Source organism: Ascidia mentula, chromosome 9 (assembly GCF_947561715.1).
Source record: "Ascidia mentula chromosome 9, kaAscMent1.1, whole genome shotgun sequence".
NCBI classification, from domain to species: domain Eukaryota; kingdom Metazoa; phylum Chordata; class Ascidiacea; order Phlebobranchia; family Ascidiidae; genus Ascidia; species Ascidia mentula.
In genome coordinates, this window is record NC_138574.1 from 7,553,029 (window position 1) to 7,575,970 (window position 22,942).

Consider the following 22,942-nt stretch of genomic DNA (forward strand, 5'->3'; position numbering starts at 1 on the left):
GCACAACAACAGACAAGGTTGCTGCCAGCAGGCGCGCTAGTTGCCGTTAAAGCCAGAGATTTTTCTTCGCCTAAGCGGAAATTTTGGTGCTTGGTACTTATATTCTTCGACACTTTCTGCTTTGCCTAAACATAAAATGTTTTCCACAAAATGATTTACCTGCAGCATTGTGACGCCTCAAAGTCATCTCAAAAGCGACAAAAACTTGGCTACACGCCATTGTGGGGCCGACAGCAATAGGATGCGGTGATGCCCCGGGCTGCGCCGTCGTCTTAGTACTTGCGAACCTCTTGCCTTTGGACACCTGTAACCATGTGCGTCTTAGCGAGATGGTCAATATACTCTGATGACGCGTAATCGAAACCACGAAAAATACGGTTTGAAATAACGAACATGTCAAATGAAAATGGTAGATAAGCGCTATCTTGAGTTAAATGGTTGCAAGTAATTATAAGCTTACAGTAGCCTGTCATCAAAATAAAGTCCAGCACAGCTGCTTTGTTGGCAGCATTTGGTTCGATGTTGGAGGCCGTATATTATTAATTACGTTGGAATAAATACTTTTGAACAAGTATTTAACCAATGTTACTCGCGACGCACAGACTCACCGCACTTGCGATGCACCAAATCTACCATCTGTAGAGCGTAGAAAAATATTAGTCCCGAAGAGTGTTTAAAACGTCAATGGAAATTCTTCGCATACCTTATTTCGCTTGGAATTGTTGACGGAGAAAAACATTTCGTTGAAAAACGGCGCTTGTCTACCATTTTATTTCGATACGAGCGTTTAGCTTATGCTGTACTCTACCTACACTGCGATATTTAGAAAAATATTATTCCCGGAAAGTGTTTAAAACGTCAATAGAATTTCCTCGCATGCCTCATTTCGGTTGCAATTGTTGTTGATGAAAGCCATTTCGTTGGAAAATGGCGCTTGTCTACCATTTTATTTTAATATGAGCGTTTAGCTTATGTTGTACTCTTATTATAGAGCGATATTTAGAAAAATATTAGTCCAGGAAAGTATTTATAACGTACATAGAATTACCATCATTTTGTGTGAACTCTCGGATATGCTGTGAAGTATATATTTATGTTATGTGAAGAAATGTTTGGTTTGACATTGCATTTAGAATAATTTCCTTTTCGGCCAGATAGACGTTTTGGCAATTTGCTTTCCAGATAAGACCAAATTAGCCTAAACCAGAAATAACATCTCAAAATAATAGTTGAAGTATGTGGCAAGTCATGCTGAACGAATTTGAAATTTTTTTTTCTTCTTATTTCTCCAGAATGACAACAGTGGCAGTGCATAAATATATTACGCGACGATAGAAAATTATCCATTTCTCGCCAATAAGAAGCTGGTCGATAAAACTCCAGACGCACATCATCACTTCGTCGTTTCATGTTTCCATGATTTTTTTCACAAGCTGCTCAAGAGTTCAGATCGACACTAACATTTGGTGCCCAATTTCGGATTCACGTCAACGGATTCGGTTACGAGTATATTAGATGCTGGTGTCTACTGTGTACACCAATAGGCCACCCACGTTGTAAATTCTGAAATTCTGCATGGAGAAAAATTCCTCAACAAGGTTGGTATATTGCCCTTTATCTAATGACAATTGAAATCCAGTGTTAAAGCCTAATAGCAACAACAATATCACCTTTATCTCCACTGTTATTTAAATAATTTTGTAATTAATTTTTATGAACAAACCCCAAAAACTTTTCTTACCAGTCCAACAAAACTTCCAAAAAGCTTTGGTTGGGTTATTACTTGGGTCATTTTTTTGTGACCTAATAGTTTAAAAAGATTTTTGCCGAAATAGCTCAGAAAATATTTTTAGGTTCATTTATCATAAACTTATCAGCAATTCAGTATCCTTATTTCGGGCCATTATACATCATATTCAATTTATGACTTTTAAGGATCTAAACATTTTATGTCTCTACTTTGAACACTGATATTTCAAAAGTATCTGGACTTTGTGGAAAATATAAATTCATTTACAAAAATTTGCCCCATTGTTCATTTCAAACCATTTTAGCGACACCGGTGCCAAGGTATTGTAGGACTAGGTTAATATGTATTACTCATTGTGGCAGATGTTTTTTTTTGGCAAAAACTGAACAGTGGTAAGTGCCGGAATGCCACATAGAATTTAAGCATGGAACATATGAAATGATGTCTACAACAGGAATAATATTATCACTTTTTTGGCGAAATAGAACAAAATGTGTGTGTTTTGATTAATACTGCATCTTAGAACATCTTACTATTTTTACAGTTTGTAATTGAAAATTAAAAACAGAAGTACTTTAGTTAAAAATTCCTTTATATGACAGGGAGGGCAGTGGTAGTCAACTTGTTATATTCACAAGGACAGAAAAAATATTTTGGTTTATGACATACAACATACTGTTTCCATTTAATTGTAGCTATATTTTTTCATAGTCATATTTGTTCTTTTATTTCCATTTTCTGTCTGAAAGGCATATTTAGTTTGTTTATCTAAGTGGGCAAACCTTTTTTCATTTTATACCCAATTTAGGAAATCAATAGACTTAATTAAAATCTAAACAAGCTTAAGCATTTGAAGATTTGTTTGGTCATGGAAAATTTTTATGCTTTTAGTGCAAAACTATCATGTGAACAGATGAGTACATTCATTAAGGACCTGGCTATTCAAAATGCTGCACTAAGTTCAGAAATTCACCAAACTGAAGAAATGTTTGTAAGAGCAAGGTTGGAACGGAGGTGTGCAATGTTGCTTCTTGTATGTTATGAGGTGTACAGACCAAAGCTTTTGACATGCAAAAGGGCTTAAGCATGTGCAAAGGAAAAACAAACATACTATAAGTGCAAATGGCAAAGTGGAAAGACTCTAACTTTCGAATTTGAAAATCTATTCATTTTGCTTACCTTCAAATGCTCCAACATTCAAGTCAGACACCCATTAAGTTTTGCCACTTTGAAGTGTAAAAGAGTGAAGCCAGTAACCTAGTTGGCAAAGAGGATGCAAGAAAATGTGCAAGAAAATTTGAAATGTTTGGATGAAATGAATTAAATTATATGCATCACTGCTACAGGGTACATTTGCAGTACACTTTTATGTGATCCATGTACTACTAGTACTTTATGTTTAACAGGCAAAACACATTTGGACCATTTAAAGCATTTTTATTTAGTAGATGATATTATTAATGGATCACCCTTGGCACATTTGAATATAGTTTTATGTATTTGCTTTAGATACTTGGCTAAACGACTTTTGCAGTTGGAAAAGCCTGATTTTAAAAGTGGAAAAAGGAATAAAGGCAAGCCAATGTGAATTTGTCTCTTTTAAATATGCTTTATATACTGTGTTATTTCATAAGCATGATATAAACTGATAAAGAGCTATGATAACTGTATTTCATACTGTGCTGCAAAATTTAATGCATGTTTGTTTTTATTGCCCTAAACCCATCGTAACAGAAATGTTTTCAATTTTGTTAAAGCAGAATATCAAGTTTAAAGATAAAAAAAAAAACTATTCATTATGAAGCAATATTCCTTGTAGTAAATCTATATTAAATATTGTACATTAACTTTTTAGGTTTATGTCAAAGTGGCCCTGGTTTAGAAGAGTAACAAGAAACACATGTTAATATGTTACCGTTTGTTGTTTGTACAATCATATTTTAGTCATTTAAATGTTGATTTTTTTATATGTAAAAATTGTTGCAACATCTCTTTGTGTGGTCAATGCAAAATCAATTTGGCAATTTTGAAATAAAAATTTAACCAACAGTTGTAATTCTGGTCCATGACTAGTGGGCAACATCAAATTGGGTAAAACAAACTTACTGGGATTAGAATTTCAATATTTGTGGTATAAGCAAAAAGGACCAATAAAGCAATTAAGTCCAAGTAATCCTGTTTTCAAGGTCATCTGCAATAATGCACCTGCTGTCTGTTCTGCTTGTTTGTCAAGTCAATGGATCCACACACAGCAGAGTTTTGTAGGGCCTTCTGGAATACCTTATGACCTACTGTTGGCATGAACATCCCTAGGACTGTTTAGGACCTTAGGCAATTGTTTAAATGCCTCCTGGAGCGCAGAGAAGCGCTTTAACAGCAACCAATTTTACCCATATTACGTAGACACGGGTCACGAGTCTTTCATAAAACGAAACATTGTTTTTTATTTTAAATTTCTTCAACATCCAGCGCCAACTACCTGATTAACGCACAAGAGAACACCAAACGGCCCGTAACATGCTAAAATTCGCACTAACAACAGAAAATGCATATGTGCTCACTCAACCGCAAAGTTGACCCCTGTGTGTCAATGATTGCCTTGTTACGTCATCGTTGTATTATGGCAGGGCGAAATTTTAACGGAAATACAGATATGCGGCCTCCAGTATTTAGCCAAGTCCGAATATTTGTGACGTTATGTTAATCAATATATACGGGCTAAGTCACTACTAAACAAAGGAATTGCGGGCGACTAGTTTTTTCGTGACCCCACAAACATTTACTGCAGTGGTTTCCAATGAGGGTGCCGTGGTAACTGTGGTGCCATTTGCAGCTTTTTCAGCGGTGCCACGAGCTATTCTTAATATTCACTCTGGTATTTTTTTTACCGAGCGCTTACCAGTAATGTAATGACATATCGTGATTCCTGCAGAAGGACATAATTAAGAGACACTTTGGCAACAGGCCATTGGCCTTTCTTGAAACTCTGGCCTTCGCCATCGGGGTTAAAAACCATCTAAAAACTTTTTTACGCTTTAATAAGCCTGTCACAACAAAAATGATTGCTATTTATACAGAGGAGGTTTTATCTTTTTGTTATCATACAAAAACCTAATTTGGGTTTTGTTTCAACAACAAAATCGCGAGTCCTATCAAGGCCCCATGTCGTCTGTGGCGGTGGTTCTCAATCTTTTTGGGATCACTTGGATTCTATTAATTTAATTACCGCGCTACTATCAAGTGAAGTTTCAAATGAAGCTATAAATTGGGACAACAACAACAGCAATTAACGCGAAGTTTATGGGCTTGAATAGGTGACCAAATTGATTTAATTCGTGGTTGTATAATGATGTTTAAAGTTTCATACTATCCGACAGAATACGAATGATTTTCAATCAAACCCGACCGGATAATTTGAATCCGAAAGTTGGTTAGCCGCAGTTTAAGCATGCATTTTTTGAAGTTTTGCAGGTACTTTTAGCCCGAGCAGGACAAATAAGAGTTTGGCGGTTTCCTAATCGTACAAAGTAAAACTCGTTTGTGATGTGGTTTATCCTCCTTATAAATATCTTTATCAAAATTCGCTATGATTGTATGTTAAAAAAGCCCTTACCAAACCCTTGTTTGGTGACACAATGGACAACCAAATACAGAATATGCTACTTTTTAAACGGCATGTAATGCATATTGTATGATTATGTCACAACCAAATTATAGTTAGATAATAATTCTGTTTACTAACTGCTAAAGCAGTGGTTCCCAAAGTGGTCGTCAGCGCCCCCCTCTGGGGGCGTTTGCAATCGTACAGGGGGCGCTGGAGACTGAATGGGCAATTGGGGGGCGGTTGGTGACATGGCAAATTTTCTCTTATAGCGTAAGTCTGTGTTTCCCAACCGGTGGTACGTTTACCACTAGTGGTATGCGACCGCATTCCAGGTGGTACGCGAGCACCTTTTCGTAATTTTCTTAGTTTTTGGTGGAACGTGCGTTTAGCGCATTTACCACTCGGAAAAAAAATGGAAAAAGAAATCGCCTTGATATCGACAATTGAGGAGACGACATGAAACCTGATACTGAGAAATTGGTGTCATTGCACTAACCTCCCCCATCGCATTAATTGACACAAACAAATTCGTTGTGTTTACAGAAAGAGCGCTACAGAAAAAAAGTTTGAGAAACACTGTGTTAAAGCAACCATAGAATACGAAAACATGGCACAATTTATTTGAAAACATTAACGCATTTAAGCCAACGTTTATTTCATTTCACCGAAAGTGTTTTCATGCTGTGTTTCAGTAGAGCTTCCACTGAAAAAACTTTTGTCTAATTAAACAATAAAATTGAAGGGCTAAGCCGGTTAAGGCTACTGACTATGGATAAAAGGGAACTAAAAACACGAAATGCAAAAACATACCAGATGAAAAAGCCTAAAAGGTGGACATTTACCTCGGGTATTTTTGTTTTGCTCAGGGGACATCTGATCACTGTCAAATTTGTTCGAAAAAGAATGACGTGTAGTAGCCCTAAAATCACTGCTGCACGACGAATAAAGCCGATAGAAGAACATCTGGTTACTGTTTTGCAAAAAAGCCTTGGGCGTAAAACAGCCTTAGGCGTTACTAAATTGTAATGGCCAGGCGAGGTCACTACAGCGACAGGTAATAGCTGAATATTTTAAAACACGCATAAATTATACATAATCTTTGTGCAATATGACCTATCTTACTTGGGCGCTATGGTTTAGTTTTCTCTGGTAACAGTGTTTAAAGGTGGTGTTAAAATGGGCCTTTGTCGATTACGCATTGCTGTGGTTTTAACAATGTCTTTGTTTTTGTTGACGGATTCTAGAAAAGGTAAAAAAAGGTTATCGCCTGTATTTACAATGAAAACCAAGTATTTGCAATGCCGACGAAGAAAAAACAAAAAAAATCAAGATAACACGAAAATTTTGTTTTGTTGTTTCCTTTGATAAAGAAAGATATAAATGCAAATTAACTGGGAAATGTCAATTATCAATTTTAGGTTAAGGTAAGGTTAATGCAAATAGTAATTTTAGGTGCAATTGTTATTGGCATTGGATTTCGGCCTGATATTTTTTTTTATTACGAAGCCATGGAACGCAATGAAACATATGTAGGCCTTCTATAAAACTGATATCGCTTTCGAAGCATAAATTTAAATAAGTGTTGTTATTTATACTTTCAGAAAAAGAGGAAGAAGCTGTGTTTTGGGAAAATTCCTCAAGACAAACTTTATCCTGTGTCTTAAATCGTAACCGCGATATGAATATGAAACCAGCTAAGAACGTAATTTTGTTTATTGGCGATGGAATGGGACTGTCAACAATCACAGCAGGTCTTCCTTTAACTTTAGTTGATAAAAGTGAAAATGTTCACTGAATGACTGACTTGAAAACAATCAAATATTTTTTGGGGTGCTGTAACAGTTCATTATGAAATTAAATACAACGTCGCATGCTTCGTGGGCAGGTAGAATATTTATGGGGCAAACCAATGGCCAATCAGGAGAAGAAACAATTACCCCTATCGACAATTTTCATCATATTGGATTGGCAAAAGTATATTCAAGTAAGTTATTCTTTTCATCGTTCGTTGGTTCTGAAAATGAAGTTTTTGTTGACATTTAAATTTACAGTTGACAAGCAAACTCCCGACAGTGCATCAACCGCAACAGCACTTCTAACAGGCATAAAAACCAAAAATAAGATTATAGGACTAAATGGAAAAGCGATTTTCAAAAACTGTTTGTCATCTATCGGAAACAAAGTCAAAAGTATTCTTGAAGATTCTGTTGAAAAATGTAGGTATATACATTTTTGAATGACATCAAAACAATGTTAATGGTTTTTTTCAAATTTAAAGCAAAATCAACAGGCATTGTCACCACAACACAAGTACAACATGCAACTCCGGCAGCCGCTTACGCACATACCCCATCAAGGGGCTGGTATGCTGACGTTTCAATGGATAAAAAATCTCTTAGTCATGGGTGCAAAGACATAGCACTACAACTGCTAGAAAAAGGACGACAAATGAATGTAGGTTTGACTTTACCTATTTTAATGCACCATATTGCTTTGCCTTTAATATTTTTTAATTTGCTCTACACTTTTAATGTCAACTAAAGGTTATTCTCGGTGGTGGCCGTGCTAACATGAGGCCAAGTGAAGCAGTCGACGAGGAGTATGGCTCTCAACAACCCGGCAAACGCAAGGATAACCGAGACCTTATCGCCGAATGGCAAAATCTTTCACCCAAACATCAAGCAAAGTAACCATCTGGGGGTTTGGAGCCTTTTGTCACCTCTAATTGTTTTGCGTGCAGGTATGTGTGGAACTTGACCGACTTCAATGCAGTTGATGCAAAAGAAACTGATTATTTGCTGGGTTTGTTTCAACCAAATGAAATGCGTTATGATCACGACAGAGGTAACGATGTTGGAGGGGAGCCAAGTTTGCAACAAATGACCGACAAGGTATATTCAACACTTTCCAGTACTAGTTTATGACTATATGCAAGAATTTATTTTCTATCATTATCCCCACTGCTCAACATGGTTATTAAGTTTATTGTCGGTGAATAATGTAGGGCGGCTATGTAAGTTATTTAGTTAACTTATATATGCGATACTTTAGACAAATCTGCGTTATTTATTGTACGAAGGCAATCAAAATTCTCGAAAAAAACAAAAAAGGATATTTTCTTCTGGTAGAAGGAGGAAAAATTGACCACGCACATCATGCGAACCAAGCAAATATAGCTCTTCGAGAATATTCTGCCTTTAACCAGGCTATTCAAGTGGGTGTTTTTTTATGCATTTTTTTTTGTTTTCTGGAAACGAAAGGCATCAATAATTATCAAGGTTGCAGTAAACAACACCGATGCAGAACATACACTTATCGTGGTTACGGCAGATCATGGCCATGTATTTACAATTGGGGGGTACTCGGACAGAGGAAATCCCGTTTTTGGTGAGCAAAACTCCCTTATCATCTATTATCTCCGAAAATAAAGATATATATCACAAAATGTTTGTTTCAATTTCTTTAAAAATATTGGTAACGTATACTTATACATTGACACTGTCTTTTATATTAACAGGTTTCGCAAGGTCCAATTACAATCCCGACACGGCAAACGACGGTAAGAAATACACCAGTATTGTCTATGGTAACGGTCCAGGTTATCGAGGTCCTCAAGAAAGATCCCACAATGGGCAAACAGGTAAGTCGTATGTAAAAATCGGGACAAGACGATAATTAACATTGGATTTATGCTAAAAGTTTCCGAGTATGTGTGTTATTACGAAAAATGCACATCTTATGTCTCCAGTCAATTGAGTTTGGTGTATCGTAAAGCTTGCTTGCAGTCTATGAACGGTTATTTTCTTACTTGGAATAGTTTTTTTTATAAGAAACCTAAACCATTATAGCTATGTCTATTGTTCATAGACAACACACGCTGTTATAGGCATGTCACTGGATTTATACTTCGTATGACATTCCTTGAAGTAAACATTAATTCCACGGCAATAAAGCGAGAAATATTAATTTTATAGTTTTATTTTGACTCAACCGAAACTATAAAAGAATTCAACAAAAAATAGTTACGTTTTTGTAGGAAAACTCGGCTACCGATTCCAAGCTGCAGTTCCTCTTCCATTTGAAACCCACAGTGCTGAAGATACCGTCGTTTTTGCACGGGGACCAATGGCTCACATATTTTCTGGTGTTTATGAGCAAAGTTACGTTGGGTACGCTATGAAATTCGCTACATGCGTTGGTATGTGTTTGTTTGTGCAGTGTCATAAACTAAGTCAATGGTTTAGCGGTTACAGTTTAAGTTTTAGGTTCAGACCAAACGTTGTGCAACCTTGCCTCGGCGAAAAAACGGTCCGACATAGTGTTAAAACAAACAAATCTTCCTTCCACAACTACTGATTTCATTGCGACTTCTGATAGAGGATACAATGTTACAACCAGTTCCAATGACAACCAACTCATTCGAAATAATATAACGGTATGAATTATCGGATATTTTGTTTTGATTATTTTTGTAATGATGGGTGTAACAAATGACATGAAAAAAATCGTTATTTCACAGATGAAAACGGTGGTAATACGGAAAACATCTTCGTTGACAAAACCCAGTAGGGACTCAACTTCACAAGCAACAAAGTTACAAAGCAACGCCCTTGAACACAACTTTGACAGAACCTCAACTTTTGAAACATCGTTAGTGAGATCAATATCAGACAGCCCACCTGATCACAAGGTAATGACAAATTATACTCGCTAATAGAATTATGCTATCTGTGTAAACACGTGAAACTCTTTACTATCTAAATTAAAATAAAACAATCTGACAGAAATATTTTCGCGTTACAACCACGAGAAACAAAGAATACGAAAAAGCGAGTTAAGTGATCAAATCACTACACAGGATTTTACACATAGCATAACATGTACGTTTCGCACAACTATGTTAAGTTAATTAAAATGATTCTGCTTTTCGGGTTTTGTGATAATGTGAACCGTTTAAGTTCATTTGCAAAAGGCTACAGATGTTAATATTAGGTAAAACCACAGGTTGGAAGAAACACTTCTGAAAGTGACCTAAACCTTTTGTCTTACAGAAACGTGTCTTTTACAAGCTTATTGCAAAAAAACTGGATCAACAGTTGGTAGCACTGCATCTACACAACCAAGAAACTCTCCACTTTCAATTCTCTGTTTTGGTAAAATCTTTGCCAAAAATCCTTCCGGGACTCCCAACCCATAGCTTTAAACTTAAAGATCTTCAAAAAATAAATCAAAGCTCAACCAATACGAATTGTATTGGTCGAAACAAGTCTCTTGCAAGCTGCGAAAATGTCATTACTATTTTGTCAGTATTAGGGAGCATATTTTGTTTTTTAACAGCTGTTCTACTCGTATTTGTAATCAGGCTGCGTCAAACACTTCGTACTTTCACGGTCAATAAATCAAGATGACGTTACGTGGGGCATTGCTCCTATGAATAAATTTATGGTTGAACATATATAGCTGTCTGGTGCACGCTTTTTGTTTGTATGTTAATTTATTGCATAGTGTGGTTTTGCCACGCATTAATAGTGTAATATTTTCTGTTTCTTCACATCGGGCACTCAGTGGCACGTTAGTGAAAAACGATTCAATTGTTCGCTTATACTTGTGATAATCTCATTTTCAGCAACCTTAAAACACTGTAATATCAGCCCTGTGTTTTTCTGACTTTTCTTTGTTTTCAATACATATTTACCAGCAAAAACTGAAACATTACATGCGAGTGAAATCCGCACCTTCTGCTCGATATAGTTTCGTGCCCGGGCAAATTATGGACTGCGGTTTTATTTATTTTTAAAGTTTGTCAACAAAGTTACTCTAAATTCAAACAAAAGTTTCACCGACCAATAATATTTAGCTATAATAGAGTTTCAGTCACTGTTAGGAAAAGGTCTTGACCAGTCTGGTGCCATAGGTTTTGGATAATCATAGTTCTTTAGTTTTAATGGATTAGTTGGCTTGGGTCTGTCAGTGTGAATCTGCAGCAAAACAGCTGGAAAATAGTTTAATTGTAACAGCAAAAATGCACAAAAAAACCTTTTGATTAGGCTTTAGTGGATGGCGTTCTTTGTCAAATCCTAATTTTTCGAATAAACATTTGTCCAGCTTTACCTGTTGCTCTCTACAGCTATTAAAAAAGGTTGATTATAGAAAGGCACTAAATACAACAATGAAAAATCTAAGATAAGCAAGAGTTATACATCAAATGACTGCAACACTACACTTCATTACTTACTGTGAAAAATCCCTTGATATGTCAGTTTCCAAGCATTGTGCAAGTGATAAAAATGTTTCTCCACAGGTATTGGTCACAGTTCTGCAAATAAGTTAATCAATACAGATAAACTGTTTTTACCTCAAAGCTATATTGAGATGTATGCTACAAAACAATAATTGTAAATATAGTTATGCACAACAAACTTTAACAAAAATGGAAGGTGAGCCACAAAATTATCTTTTACCGGAATTAATTAATCAGGATTTTCACAGAAAAACTTCGCCTGAAACAGCTTTGTCAGTTCCCTGAAAATCGATAGCTACCCACATTTTATTTGAACATGTGCACCAAAAAAGCCCTTTGCACTTGATTGCCTCAGAATAGAATATAGCCAAACTAAAAAATTAAAGATCATTTGCAAACATAATAGCTTATTAATTACTTGTAAAATTTTGCAGCACAGTCTGAAACATTGTGACTGTATTTGAGACATTTTCTTGGATCAAGCTCTTCATTTTTACATAGCATATATTCTTGGTTTGTTTTTCCACATTGTGCTGCATACTGAAATGCAGCAGCCTTTAAAGCATGTGATGGAACACCCAACTGTGAATTAAAGTATAGGAATAGTAAAAATTTAGTGGCAGGATACTTGTCACATTGATACGTAGTTATTACTGCAATTTTGCAATACTAAATACATCACAGCACATGACATCCTTATGGTTGCAAAACAAATACCCTACAGTTAATGTGTATGTCTGATTTTTGACAAGGGCCAGTAGCTTGAGAAACATCAGCTCAGCATACTTACATCTCCTCGCTTGATCTGATTAAAGACAGTTTGTAACTCATTATCAATGTGTTCTTTAATACCATCTGAATTTTCAAACTCATTTGTGTTATTTGGCACAAAACCATCAGGATTAAGAATTGTTGGCATCTTTAACTTAATATAGCCTATGATATAACATTTTACCTGTGGAAAAAAAATTCATAAATTTTAGGTGAAGTGGCGAATCAGGGTTTAATTGACGTGTCCCTTGCAATTTTAGGTCCAAGCGTTTGCATTGCCACCACTGATCTCTATAGAAAGAGATTAACGATTGTCAACGCTAAACAGTCAGCCATCATAAAAAAAATACCCGACTTCTCTACTGAGTCTGAGAGAGAGAGACGAGAATAAGGCGAGTCTTACCTGACTTGTCTACATAAGTATTTTTTCCCATAAAATTCATAACATACACTATAATCATAGTATGATAGTATACTCTAGTATACTATGCTATAATGCTATTTCATCGAAGTATATTTTTTTCACGAAATTAATTTCACACATGACTGAATACAAGTTTAAAAATGTTTAAATGCACATAACCAACACATTTATATTTTTAAAAACTAATTTTCAAAAATCCAGATAAACCAGAAACTTTTTTCAAGGAATGTACCAAAGCAGCCACAGTGGCGACGTTAATTACGATCAAATTTAGAGGGATATGAGCTAGAAGGAATATATGAGCAAATATTTGGGAAATTTTCCTATTCATAGGATTTTTATAATTTTTTGTGCATATACAGGGAAGCGCAAGTCTTTCATCGGCTGCAATGAAAAGTATCGTTCATACATCCCGAGAAAGAGTTTTGCGAATATTCACACATTGGTCACGCCTACGAGCGGTGCCAATGTTATCTACTCCCCCTCTAAAAACCCAATGTAGGCAACGTAGGCATCGTAGGCATTGAGTCTAGGCATCGACTCAATGTATACAAGGCATATTTTGCCTACAACGCCTAGGCTCAATGCCTACGATGCCTAGACTCAATGCGTACAATGTCTACGACACCTATTACAATAACTAGACTCAATGCCTACAATGCCTAGACTTAATGCGTATGGACTCTATGCGTACAATACCTAGACTCAATACCTACGATGCCTAGACTGAATGTCTTCAATGCCTAGACTCAATGCGAACAATGCCAAGACTCCATTCCTACAATGCATAGACTCAATGCGTACAATGCCAAGACTCAATGCCTACAATGACTAGACTCTATGCATACAATGCCAAGACTCAATCGGTCCCTCTAAAAACCCATTGTAAGCATTGTAGTCATCTAAACAGTATTCTATGATGGAATGCAGAAACCATGCCTTCCGCTTGGTGTCGCCAAACTGAAAGTGCGACAAGGTACGTATCCCCTGGCAACGCGGGACTTTTTTGGGGGAAATCGGTTTTCCTCTTTGACTAGCCTTGCGACCCAAAAAAATATTGTAAGCAACATTAAATGATGTGCCGTGTTAACAAGTTATATAAGAGAGAACCAAGTTATATAAGAATTATATAAGTCATTTGTCTTTCTGTTGTTTCGAAAATCAGATGCCAGTCTTTGTGCCCATATAAGACTGTCGGGAGTTTCCTATTATACACATTTGAAGAGTTCTGTGTCGTATTATTTATTAAAAATATGTCAATATTCATGTCGCGTTTTATCTGCGTGAGTGTCAATGTATGTAATAAAACAACACAAAGAGAAACATTTATCTGCACCACCACTGCATGTATGTATAGATCCACTGAACTAAATACATCATTTCTGCTAATGGATACTACATGCCACAAAATCGAAAATAAATTTTAAAATGGGCTTCTGTTTTTGCGATTAAACATATTGTGGTCTGTTGTAGAATTGATTTCCTCAGACAATTTCTGTAGTATGGTTTGACTGAGTGGACTTCCATCAACGATTATAGTCGAATAAACGAATTGTGTATTGTTTTGAGTATTTTTTTTTGTTTACGTAAAATTTAAAAAAAGTACATACAATTGAAATATGGAATACACAGGGAGTTCATATATTGGAGATTGGAAAAATGGAAGGTATTTACCATTATTTAATATGAAAGAATTCTTGTTATCAGTTTAAACCAAAGGGAATGAGATAAGGTTTTAGGTGGTTTAGAAATACTGTAATTTGTTGTGATATACCGATTTAATGCAATAAAATATTTTGTTGGCAAATATCTTGCATAGTTTTTTTTAGAGCTTTTGTCACCTTTATACCTGAATTGATTAAATAGTGGACTAGAAAAATGACCCAGTGATGTCTAAACAACAATTTTTAGTGTTGTAATGTTCCTTTATGCATGTAATTGTAGCATGTATTTTTGGTATAATTTATCAGCAACAGATTAAAATTTGTTTGCGAAGGTTGGAAGGCAAAGGTAAATATGAGTTTCCAACAAAAACTGTTTATGTGGGTGACTTGCAAGATGGCATGTTTCATGGAAAGGGGACTTTGCACTTTCCCAATGGAAGCAAGTATGATGCTGATTGGGCAGAAGGAAGGTATGGTTCAACATAAAATATACACAATTGCCTTCCAAGCAACATAACACATAATAAGTGTGTTTCTTTAAATAAGAGGTTATTCTGGAAAATACACTTTTGCTGACGGATTGGATTATAAAGGTGGGGAGTGGGAATACTGTGATGGGTATGATCGACGTTTTTTTACTGAAACATGCAACGGTCTAAAACCAGCCGGAAGGTCCCAGCTCACAAATAGGTTTTGTGCGAATTCATTTTTTTAAAAAAAAGGCAATTACTTAACTACCTACTGTGTCTGCAGGGTTCCTCCTCGAACAATACCAGAAGGACAATATGACTGTGGAGATGGTTTTTATAATCCCAAAACCAGAATAGTTATAGACTACAATTTGCGATTCCTAAGAAATGCTGGTAAGCTTTTGTTATTTTTGATCCAGGAAGAAATTTGAGTGACAACAAAATGGTTTACAGATGATGATGAACATGAATGGATTATGAAGACATGTAGAAAAGGTTGGGATAAGGTTGTTGGGTTTGTTCCACATCTAGATGCCTGAACACACTCTAATTAAGAGGAAACAGAGTACAAAATAGAATGACGAATTTCAAGTACTTCAGTCATCTTAACGATTATTTGTTTTGAAATGGGGTCTAGCTTTGCTAAAACTTCATGAGTAACACTGTTCAGTTTCTCCAGTATACATTTAATACATTGTTATTCTTTTATTGTGTTGGCAGTGTTTGTACTTTTATGTCAAGTCTATTTATGACAGTTTGTGCCATGCAAAATACTGGGTTTACTGATTTTAGTTTCGTATCTCCAAGCATTGAAAGACCAGCAATTCCAAATAACGTGTGAAAGGGATCCACCTAAAATTACTTTGTTTTACTAAGCAAACTAAACTAAGACTTGTATTTAAATACTACCATGTCACCAGGTCGATCGGCAATCCCACCAGTTTCATCATCTTGTGATGCAAGTATAAACTTTTTTAACTCCTGTTTGTCAATCCAATTTAATTTACCAAGAATAGACAATGTTGATAGCACCCACCATGAATAACAAACATCTGGCAATTTCTCTGGTCTTCCATTAAGACCACCTGTAAACATAAAGTAAACTAAAGGAACATCTTGGTCACTATTAATCCTTACCTGATGGTAGTTGTCTTTCACAAAGCCACCAGCCAAGCAAATTTGCATCAACATGATGTAGCTCGTTCAAGATTGACAGTGTACCAACACAACAATATATCTACATAGGCCCAAGGCTCAAATTTTATCCAATGTGAAAACAACATTTTTCTGACCTGCCCTGAATGAGATTCAGAACCAGGTCGACATCCAAACCCGCCATCAAAGTTCATACAAGATAAAATAAATGATACACATGTTTCATGATTTATAGTGCAGTTTTGCCACAATCTACCAAGAAGTGCAAGAGATGCCACAGCACAAAATGAAAACCTTGTGTCAATTTCATTCCATTTATCCCCTAAAAAGCATTGTGATTAAACAACCTTATTTTGCGTATTTAATTATGAACACACCGGAAAATGACCCATTGTCGTTCTGCAGTTTTCCAATGTATTCTACTGCCTTGTTGATATTAATCATATTAAGTGTGTCATATGTACACATGATCTGTGTTGTTTGTTAAAAAAACATACTTTTAGTACTTATCTATCTTGTATGCAAACAAAATGTGACCTGAATTGCACTCAACGTATACAGGATACTTTCATCGTGTCTTGGTGAAGGACCAAATCCTCCTGAACTTTTTTGGCACGAAATGACATATTCTACTATATCCTTTTCACATAACCTGTAATTGTAGCACTAAACATTACTGCAAAATACACATACTATCAAATTAGATTTTATTTCACAAAAAATTACCTGCTTTTATTGTGCATAAGGTCTAATGCAGTTAACCCCCAAAACACACCACTTAATCGAAGGTATTCAGTCATGCAGTATTCATAATCCTGTTTATCTTTGCCATAGTTTGATAAATATTCAATGTGCTTTTCAAACAAAAAGGAATCAATAGCAGCTGGTTTTAATTGAACATCTTTATTTGAAAAAGCCTGCAAAACCATGTAAAATTACCAGAACATATAACCCAAACAACAACAAATTGAAACTGTACCATTTCACAAGGTTCATGCTAGTTTTTTGAAGAACTGCTCAGTTTATCAAACACACCCTATGTCCTTCATAAAATAAAGCATAACAAAAAATTAGTCAGAAGTCGATTTTGTATCCAGACAAAAAATAGCTAACCTATCATACATAACAGCTACATATTTATAAAAAGAGTTCATCACATGCTTGAGACTTGTGCTATCAATTGCCTATGACATGGCTGAGTCCTACTAAGGTCAACCCCACTATAGCGGATTGCACAGGCTTCTTAAACAACTGCATAGTAATTAATCAGTATTGTTCTTCTGGCACTTAAGTTTCTATAGTTTTATGTGCCGAAACGTTGGTTTCAAATTAAACTTAGAAAATTAAGTGCCAGAAGAACAATTCTGATTAATTAGTATGCCTGGCAGCATAAAATAGCAGTATATCTGCATAGTATATCCCTGTTTTCTGGACAAGATTACAGAATCCCAAAGCTTTTGATTCACATATTTCCTAAAGAAATAGACTCCAGAGGGAAGGGGCGTCACTCCCTTTCACAGGCCAATCTAACTGTGCTGTACCCAACTTCAGTCATATTACCTTGTAATATGATAAACAGGTGTTATATGTTTATTATCAACGTACAAAACAAGCCAATGATATACCACACACTACAATGGCAAATGTGGTAATGTGCTAAAATAGAATAAATAAACAACATGTAACACACATAAACAGATATGCACAGATATAGATTTTATTTCATTGTTTTTCTTTGCATTTATGATTATTTATTTTTTGAAAAAATCAATTTGTTAAATGGTTTGCCAAGAACATAATCAAGTCTGGTGTAACTGTTTTTGCAGAAGAAAAATTCATAATATTATTGTGTGCTTGCCAAGCTATCAGCACACAAAACTTGCAAGTCATAGTGACAAGAGGGGCTTTAGGTTGTATTGGGTCTAAAATCTCATTCTTAACAAACCTGCAAAACCTTGAAAGTGCGATTAAATTTTCTGGATAAAGGTTAGAAAATACAATATCAACATTTACATGATATTAACACTAATACAATTTGTACAAAAAAAACACATAGAAATCACACTGTACATTGGGCTGGTTCACTGTACAATATCCAACCTTAACATTACTTAAACCAATCGGGCAGCTGTTTCATGGAAATCATTGCACACATACTGACTTGTACATTATAGAACTAATGCTGTTTTTTTCAAAGTTCATTTGTTACCAGAAATAAAAACTTTTTGTTTGCTAGTAAACTATATTTTTGTGTGTGTTATGTTTGTAAATATGTTTTACAAAAAGAACAACAAACCAGTGGAAGTTGAAACACCAAGACATACAAATGACGATAAATAAAGATGAAATTGAGGAATGTTACATATTGTACAATACATGCATGTTTTATTATATTGAAAAAAAGTGTGAAAACATGTAATAGTACATTCCAAGTTCTTGGCTTTGTAGCAAATAGGCCTACTGTCTTCAGATACCACAGATCTTCAATGTGTCCATGTGGTTTGAAAAACATCCCATAAAAACAAATAATTTTAAAAAATCCTTACACAAGTAATTTGCAAAAAAAAATTTCCCCACAAAAAGTACATTGATAATTGATCAAATATGGCATTGGATTACAAGTCGACAAAGAGTGAATATGAAAACTGTTTTTTTAAAAAGGTTGTGAATTATATTTAACACAACCTCACCTTTACCAGGAATAAATGCTAGCTAGTATAATGAAGTCATATTAAACTTATCCATAAAACATCCAACAGACTTTTGACAGGTTTAAACATCTTCACCAGATGCATCTTAGTTTCCACATTGTTTCAAATAGTGCTTCACAAAAATGGGTTATTATTTAGCTGCGTTCCAGTCGGTGCACTACCAGGTATCCCTAAAACTGGGTTATTTGGATTACCCACAAATCCTGATGGCTGTGACTGCATTCCTACTATAGTTTGGTTGCCAGGAGTCATCCCCATGGGGTACATTGTTGATGGTGGAATGCCTGTTTGATAGCCAAATGCAGGAGGTTGGGCCACAGGCATTCCAATAGGAGGTTGTATGATTGGTGTAGTCTGAAGAATGGTTGGTCCTACTGCAGGGCCAGTTGTGGCAGATACACCTTTCATTTGATTAAGCGTTAACTGGCCCTGTGGAGGTTGGTGATATGGAGAAGATGATAGAAAAGGATTGGGTGCTGTTTGTTGAGCAACTGGCCGGGTTACTAGGCTATCCAAGTTAACCAGATCTGATGCCCCTCCGAGAAACTCTTCTGCTGTTTTCTTTTGTTTGACAGAACTTTCTAAAATTGGCGTTGGTTTTGTTTGATCACTCGTAAGGGCAGCATTAACCGATGAAAAATCAAAAGGTTGAGAGCTGGGTGCTGTTGTTTGCAACATGTCAAATGAATTTCCATTGGTAGCTTTGGAGGAACTAGCTGCCAAAGAGCTAAAAGGATCAAAAGCTTCTTCTGAAGTGACAGGTTGCTATAAAACAAAAGATAATTAGTCCTAGATTATGCCTTTCTATTTAATCTTTAAAAAACTGTACAACAACTAATTTTGTAAAATATATCATTATATATGTGCTGGTCTACATGCAAAGAGCTGGTAATTTGACATGTTTTTGATTGGGAGGCTAACATGTGACAAGTTTTTTGGGATAATTTTGACATAACAGCTCACTAATAATAAAACATTTTTCAAAAATATACATTGACTTGAATATTTCAAGAGGGTACTGGTACACATATTTTACTAACTGATTGCTGAGCGCTCCATGGGTCAATAGGAGCAGGATTTGGAGCACTTGATCCCCATGGATTTGATGTTTGATTTTGTGAAGTTGATCCCCAAGGATCAGCAGATTGCTGTTGGTCAAGCGGTGAAAACGGATCAATTGTGTTTGGTTTAGCCTTACCTGGAGATGGTGCATCTATAGTAACAAATTAAACTTGTTACTCCCAGTTCACAACAATCACTCTAATTAGTGTTAAACATTACCACCCCACGGGTCTTTTAAACTTTTGGCTGCAGCAGTAAGGTCAACCAAGTTGGATTTGCTAACTTCTTTGTCTGTGTTTTTCACACTTTCTTGAATGGCCATTTCTAGTCGTACTTTATCGCTGTCATTTTTCTGCACAATAAGTTTTTGTATGCAAAACCATGCATAAGTTTTTGCTATGAATTATAAATTTAGGCAATTAAAAAATCCATGATGGATATATATATATATATATATAAATTGTCATACTTTCTTTTCTGACTCAGCTTCTTCTTTACTCATAGACAAAGCAAGCTGTAACTGAAGTTCTTCCTCTCCAGCAGTTTGCGGTCTAGCCTAAAATCATACGAGCTTGTAATAAATTGAGCTACAGTAATGGTTCCTAAAATTATGAACACAATTTGTGAGGACATGCAAAAGTTCAGAATGAAATGTTCATGGAATTTAGCATAAAAGTATCAGAGCATTGTTCAATATCCAGGGAGAAGATAAATTTTTTTTTGAATTATTTAAGGTGCAGGAACTTAATTTAAAAAACATTAGATGCATAGACTGAAAAACCCTAATTTACTTGTTCAATTTCTGACGTAACAGCTGAAGCTTCAGCTTGATTCCTTGTGGAGGTTTCAGGTGTTCTTTGAATTGGGGCAGCACTGCCATGACCATAAACAACCTATAAATACAGTCAAATTCAGTACTGCTGCACTCGGACCGACCTGACTACACACTGGCGGGAGTGTAGCTTTTTTCAAATATAACAAGTACTTCTGCTGCGGTTTGTTTTCTACGCCTGTAGGTTTATTCTTGTCTGATTATGCTAATAAAGGTACTTAACAAGCATCAATTCATCCACGATCTTCACTACAATTAAACAACATATGCGAAATCACATGTGAGTGATAAACGTGTATAAGAAGTTGGTTGTTTCAATAGAGAAAATTTGACTACCGAGTTCGTAGTTAAATAAAAACTGTTCTTGGAACTCAAAAAATAGGAACAGATGATCAGTGCCAGTGTATGTGATCGTATATTAAATCTATTTGAATAATTCTGAGAATAAAAATCCTGGCCCATACTGTTTGTCATGTTTAAAAAACGTTTCTGCAAGAACTTATGCCATCAGTTTGAATGACACAGTTGGTGTAGCTCCATCATTATAAGGAGCTGACCTGGTCGACGTCACAGATAAGGCTCACACGGGCGGTGACGTCATTTTGTTATCGACCACACACCACTAGAATTATGAGTGAATCCGTGATTTGTGTTCCAATATTTGAATCAGACAGACAAAAATTAATATTTCTGTAATATAAGATCTCATACACTGTCGCCGATTGTCTATTACTCTTTTTTTAGTTCCCAGAAGTGTTGTAAATAAATTGACAAAATTTAATGTTTGTTCTGCTCCTCACCTTAAACAACTTGGTATTCTGTATTTATTGTGATATAAAACATACCTGATGATCACTTCCAATTCCAGTTGTTGCCTGAGCAAATCTTTCTTTTGCTTTCAGGGCCCTTGTTCTTTCAGTTTTTAGTCTTTCCTCATCTTTTAACAAGTTGACCAACTGCTTTGACTTCTCTCTGACATTGGATCCCTACAAACAATGGGACAATACAATAACTTAAAGTGCATTACAATCACTATCTTAGATTATGGCGGTGGCGCGGTTTCTAAACTTAACCACACAATCGCATTGCCTCTTTTTGGCTTCCGTCAGTTTAAACCACAGCAAAAATAAAGGAGCATTCCTCATTACATTACACTAATAAAGGAGCTTAATTTGTTTGTATCATATTTGATTATGCAACGTAAGCGAAACCACGTTGGTGACGAACATGTAGAAAAAAGAACAGAGTTTGTCTTAAAAGCAATTGGTCATTACCACATTTCTTCCAGATTTTATTGCGTGCAAACAACCTTCTGAATTTAGCATTTTTACTCGCCCCACCCCTGGTGATGCGCAAAACTCAAAGTCTAGGATCACAATATAAAAAAATATCAATACATATGTATTTTAAGATGTATATATGTCAAAAAATAATTAAAATAGTAGAAATACTGACCTGATCTTTTACATCTCTGTCTATGAACTGAAAGTCCTTGAGAGTTTGAATTGCAAATATATTTTCTTTGCATTGTTGAGCCACTCTTTCAGAACCTGTTTTTATTAAGTAGTCCAGAAGCACCAATGCCTTATATACATGGCGCCAGTTTTTCCCATGGTCATTAATTCGTTTCCAAATCATGGTCATAATTTCAGAAAATGACACTACATTGTACGTCATATCAGCTATTTCTGACATGAGAGAACTTGATGGTCCCCATGGGTCATTAGATGTTGCTTCACGGACTTTGATTTCAGCATCAGTGTAGTTTCGAACAACATTCATTACATTTCTTCTCACTGAAAGAGCCATTGCTTACGAAATTATGCAAACCTCAGTCTTCTTTCTCTAAACCTAAATGTCTTTCAAAACAGTGAAATATATGTTTATAACTTTAAAGGTACTTGGAAAAGTAATTACAAGGGAACGACCCAAAATCATATGATTTTTTTCCCCCAAAAACATACTTTCGGTAATGCTTTTTAATTTGTGTGGTAAAGTCAATTTATTACACGGGTTACACCTAAACCAAAACCGTTTTTGGCCTTCATAAATGCTAACACACTGTGAAGTTTGCATATAGGGCAACCAATAAATAAAACTTTCAATGGGGTATATTAAAGTTAATAACTCTGGCCCCTATCCTCTATAGAGGCTATAGCCTCTACTACACTTTGGCTCATTTACGAGCTTTGCCAGCTAAAAATCGATGACTATTGGCATTCTCGCGAAATACGAAAACAAAATTTCAGTACAAAGTT

The 22,942-nt window shown here is 35.6% G+C and overlaps 6 protein-coding genes across 13 annotated transcripts; 3 read left to right on the forward strand and 3 right to left on the reverse strand.

Moving 5' to 3' along the window:
• Positions 1 to 1,300: 1,300 nt before the first annotated feature.
• Positions 1,301 to 3,732, forward strand: LOC145913404 (transforming growth factor beta regulator 1-like). Its single transcript, XM_083001053.1, has 4 exons — positions 1,301 to 1,598; positions 2,642 to 2,764; positions 3,260 to 3,324; positions 3,606 to 3,732. Exons 1-4 carry the CDS (start codon positions 1,576 to 1,578, stop codon positions 3,638 to 3,640), a joined length of 246 nt encoding a protein of 81 aa, XP_082857179.1. The 5' UTR covers positions 1,301 to 1,575; the 3' UTR covers positions 3,641 to 3,732.
• LOC145913401 (alkaline phosphatase, tissue-nonspecific isozyme-like) lies at positions 3,633 to 10,762 on the forward strand. Of its 7 annotated transcripts, none has more exons than XM_083001045.1 (15): positions 3,633 to 3,677; positions 6,221 to 6,778; positions 6,956 to 7,105; positions 7,240 to 7,338; positions 7,406 to 7,570; positions 7,633 to 7,808; positions 7,898 to 8,040; positions 8,095 to 8,245; positions 8,434 to 8,568; positions 8,633 to 8,741; positions 8,872 to 8,994; positions 9,391 to 9,552; positions 9,620 to 9,789; positions 9,874 to 10,044; positions 10,406 to 10,762. In XM_083001045.1, the coding sequence occupies exons 3-15, from the start codon at positions 7,033 to 7,035 to the stop codon at positions 10,760 to 10,762; spliced, it is 2,034 nt and encodes a 677-aa protein (XP_082857171.1). In that variant the 5' UTR covers positions 3,633 to 3,677; positions 6,221 to 6,778; positions 6,956 to 7,032. The 7 variants fall into 7 exon arrangements, with proteins under 7 accessions (XP_082857171.1, XP_082857172.1, XP_082857170.1 ...); XM_083001046.1 differs by having other exon boundaries at positions 7,244 to 7,338; XM_083001044.1 differs by having other exon boundaries at positions 6,221 to 6,408.
• Positions 10,763 to 11,192: 430 nt separating this feature from the next.
• On the reverse strand, positions 11,193 to 12,546 carry LOC145913403 (NADH dehydrogenase [ubiquinone] 1 alpha subcomplex subunit 8-like). Its single transcript, XM_083001051.1, has 5 exons — positions 12,386 to 12,546; positions 12,014 to 12,177; positions 11,590 to 11,670; positions 11,391 to 11,481; positions 11,193 to 11,332 (listed from the first exon to the last, which is right to left on the reverse strand). Exons 1-5 carry the CDS (start codon positions 12,512 to 12,514, stop codon positions 11,225 to 11,227), a joined length of 573 nt encoding a protein of 190 aa, XP_082857177.1. The 5' UTR covers positions 12,515 to 12,546; the 3' UTR covers positions 11,193 to 11,224.
• Positions 12,547 to 13,848: 1,302 nt separating this feature from the next.
• On the forward strand, positions 13,849 to 15,632 carry LOC145914334 (MORN repeat-containing protein 5-like). Its single transcript, XM_083002149.1, has 5 exons — positions 13,849 to 14,456; positions 14,787 to 14,924; positions 15,001 to 15,144; positions 15,208 to 15,317; positions 15,378 to 15,632. Exons 1-5 carry the CDS (start codon positions 14,410 to 14,412, stop codon positions 15,461 to 15,463), a joined length of 525 nt encoding a protein of 174 aa, XP_082858275.1. The 5' UTR covers positions 13,849 to 14,409; the 3' UTR covers positions 15,464 to 15,632.
• LOC145914333 (geranylgeranyl transferase type-2 subunit beta-like) lies at positions 15,492 to 17,555 on the reverse strand. The gene is made up of 8 exons (XM_083002148.1): positions 17,059 to 17,555; positions 16,806 to 16,996; positions 16,617 to 16,731; positions 16,457 to 16,550; positions 16,217 to 16,401; positions 16,062 to 16,161; positions 15,834 to 16,009; positions 15,492 to 15,776 (listed from the first exon to the last, which is right to left on the reverse strand). Exons 1-8 carry the CDS (start codon positions 17,059 to 17,061, stop codon positions 15,630 to 15,632), a joined length of 1,011 nt encoding a protein of 336 aa, XP_082858274.1. The 5' UTR covers positions 17,062 to 17,555; the 3' UTR covers positions 15,492 to 15,629.
• Positions 17,556 to 17,653: 98 nt separating this feature from the next.
• On the reverse strand, positions 17,654 to 22,540 carry LOC145914330 (epsin-2-like). Of its 2 annotated transcripts, none has more exons than XM_083002143.1 (7): positions 22,140 to 22,540; positions 21,530 to 21,670; positions 20,644 to 20,745; positions 20,322 to 20,408; positions 20,075 to 20,204; positions 19,831 to 20,003; positions 17,654 to 19,555 (listed from the first exon to the last, which is right to left on the reverse strand). In XM_083002143.1, exons 1-7 carry the CDS (start codon positions 22,491 to 22,493, stop codon positions 18,905 to 18,907), a joined length of 1,638 nt encoding a protein of 545 aa, XP_082858269.1. In that variant the 5' UTR covers positions 22,494 to 22,540; the 3' UTR covers positions 17,654 to 18,904. The 2 variants fall into 2 exon arrangements, with proteins under 2 accessions (XP_082858269.1, XP_082858268.1); XM_083002142.1 differs by having other exon boundaries at positions 20,072 to 20,204.
• Between the last annotated feature and the right edge of the window lie 402 nt (positions 22,541 to 22,942).

Excerpts from the sequence above, each read along its gene's own strand:
- LOC145913403 (XM_083001051.1), bottom strand. The coding sequence starts at position 12,514 with ATGCCAACAATTCTTAATCCTGATGGTTTTGTGCCAAATAACACAAAT. Across the intron at positions 12,178-12,385 it reads ATCAGATCAAGCGAGGAGAT|TTGGGTGTTCCATCACATGC; the intron begins GTAAGTATGCTG and ends TTTAATTCACAG. Across the intron at positions 11,333-11,390 it reads CACTAAAGCCTAATCAAAAG|ATTCACACTGACAGACCCAA; the intron begins GTTTTTTTGTGC and ends GTTTTGCTGCAG.
- LOC145914330 (XM_083002142.1), bottom strand. The coding sequence starts at position 22,493 with ATGGCTCTTTCAGTGAGAAGAAATGTAATGAATGTTGTTCGAAACTAC. Across the intron at positions 20,746-21,529 it reads GAATTGGAAGTGATCATCAG|GTTGTTTATGGTCATGGCAG; the intron begins GTATGTTTTATA and ends CTGTATTTATAG. Across the intron at positions 19,556-19,830 it reads CATGGAGCGCTCAGCAATCA|CAACCTGTCACTTCAGAAGA; the intron begins GTTAGTAAAATA and ends TTTGTTTTATAG.
- LOC145913404 (XM_083001053.1), top strand. The coding sequence starts at position 1,576 with ATGGAGAAAAATTCCTCAACAAG. Across the intron at positions 2,765-3,259 it reads AGAGCAAGGTTGGAACGGAG|ATACTTGGCTAAACGACTTT; the intron begins GTGTGCAATGTT and ends TATTTGCTTTAG. Across the intron at positions 3,325-3,605 it reads AAGTGGAAAAAGGAATAAAG|GTTTATGTCAAAGTGGCCCT; the intron begins GCAAGCCAATGT and ends TTAACTTTTTAG.
- LOC145914334 (XM_083002149.1), top strand. The coding sequence starts at position 14,410 with ATGGAATACACAGGGAGTTCATATATTGGAGATTGGAAAAATGGAAG. Across the intron at positions 15,145-15,207 it reads AGGTCCCAGCTCACAAATAG|GGTTCCTCCTCGAACAATAC; the intron begins GTTTTGTGCGAA and ends CTGTGTCTGCAG. Across the intron at positions 15,318-15,377 it reads GCGATTCCTAAGAAATGCTG|ATGATGATGAACATGAATGG; the intron begins GTAAGCTTTTGT and ends AATGGTTTACAG.
- LOC145913401 (XM_083001045.1), top strand. The coding sequence starts at position 7,033 with ATGAATATGAAACCAGCTAAGAACGTAATTTTGTTTATTGGCGATGGA. Across the intron at positions 7,339-7,405 it reads ATTGGCAAAAGTATATTCAA|TTGACAAGCAAACTCCCGAC; the intron begins GTAAGTTATTCT and ends TTAAATTTACAG. Across the intron at positions 10,045-10,405 it reads ACAGCCCACCTGATCACAAG|AAACGTGTCTTTTACAAGCT; the intron begins GTAATGACAAAT and ends TTTGTCTTACAG.
- LOC145914333 (XM_083002148.1), bottom strand. Across the intron at positions 16,162-16,216 it reads CTGAATCTCATTCAGGGCAG|ATATATTGTTGTGTTGGTAC; the intron begins GTCAGAAAAATG and ends GGGCCTATGTAG. Across the intron at positions 16,010-16,061 it reads TGAAAGACAACTACCATCAG|GTGGTCTTAATGGAAGACCA; the intron begins GTAAGGATTAAT and ends TTATGTTTACAG.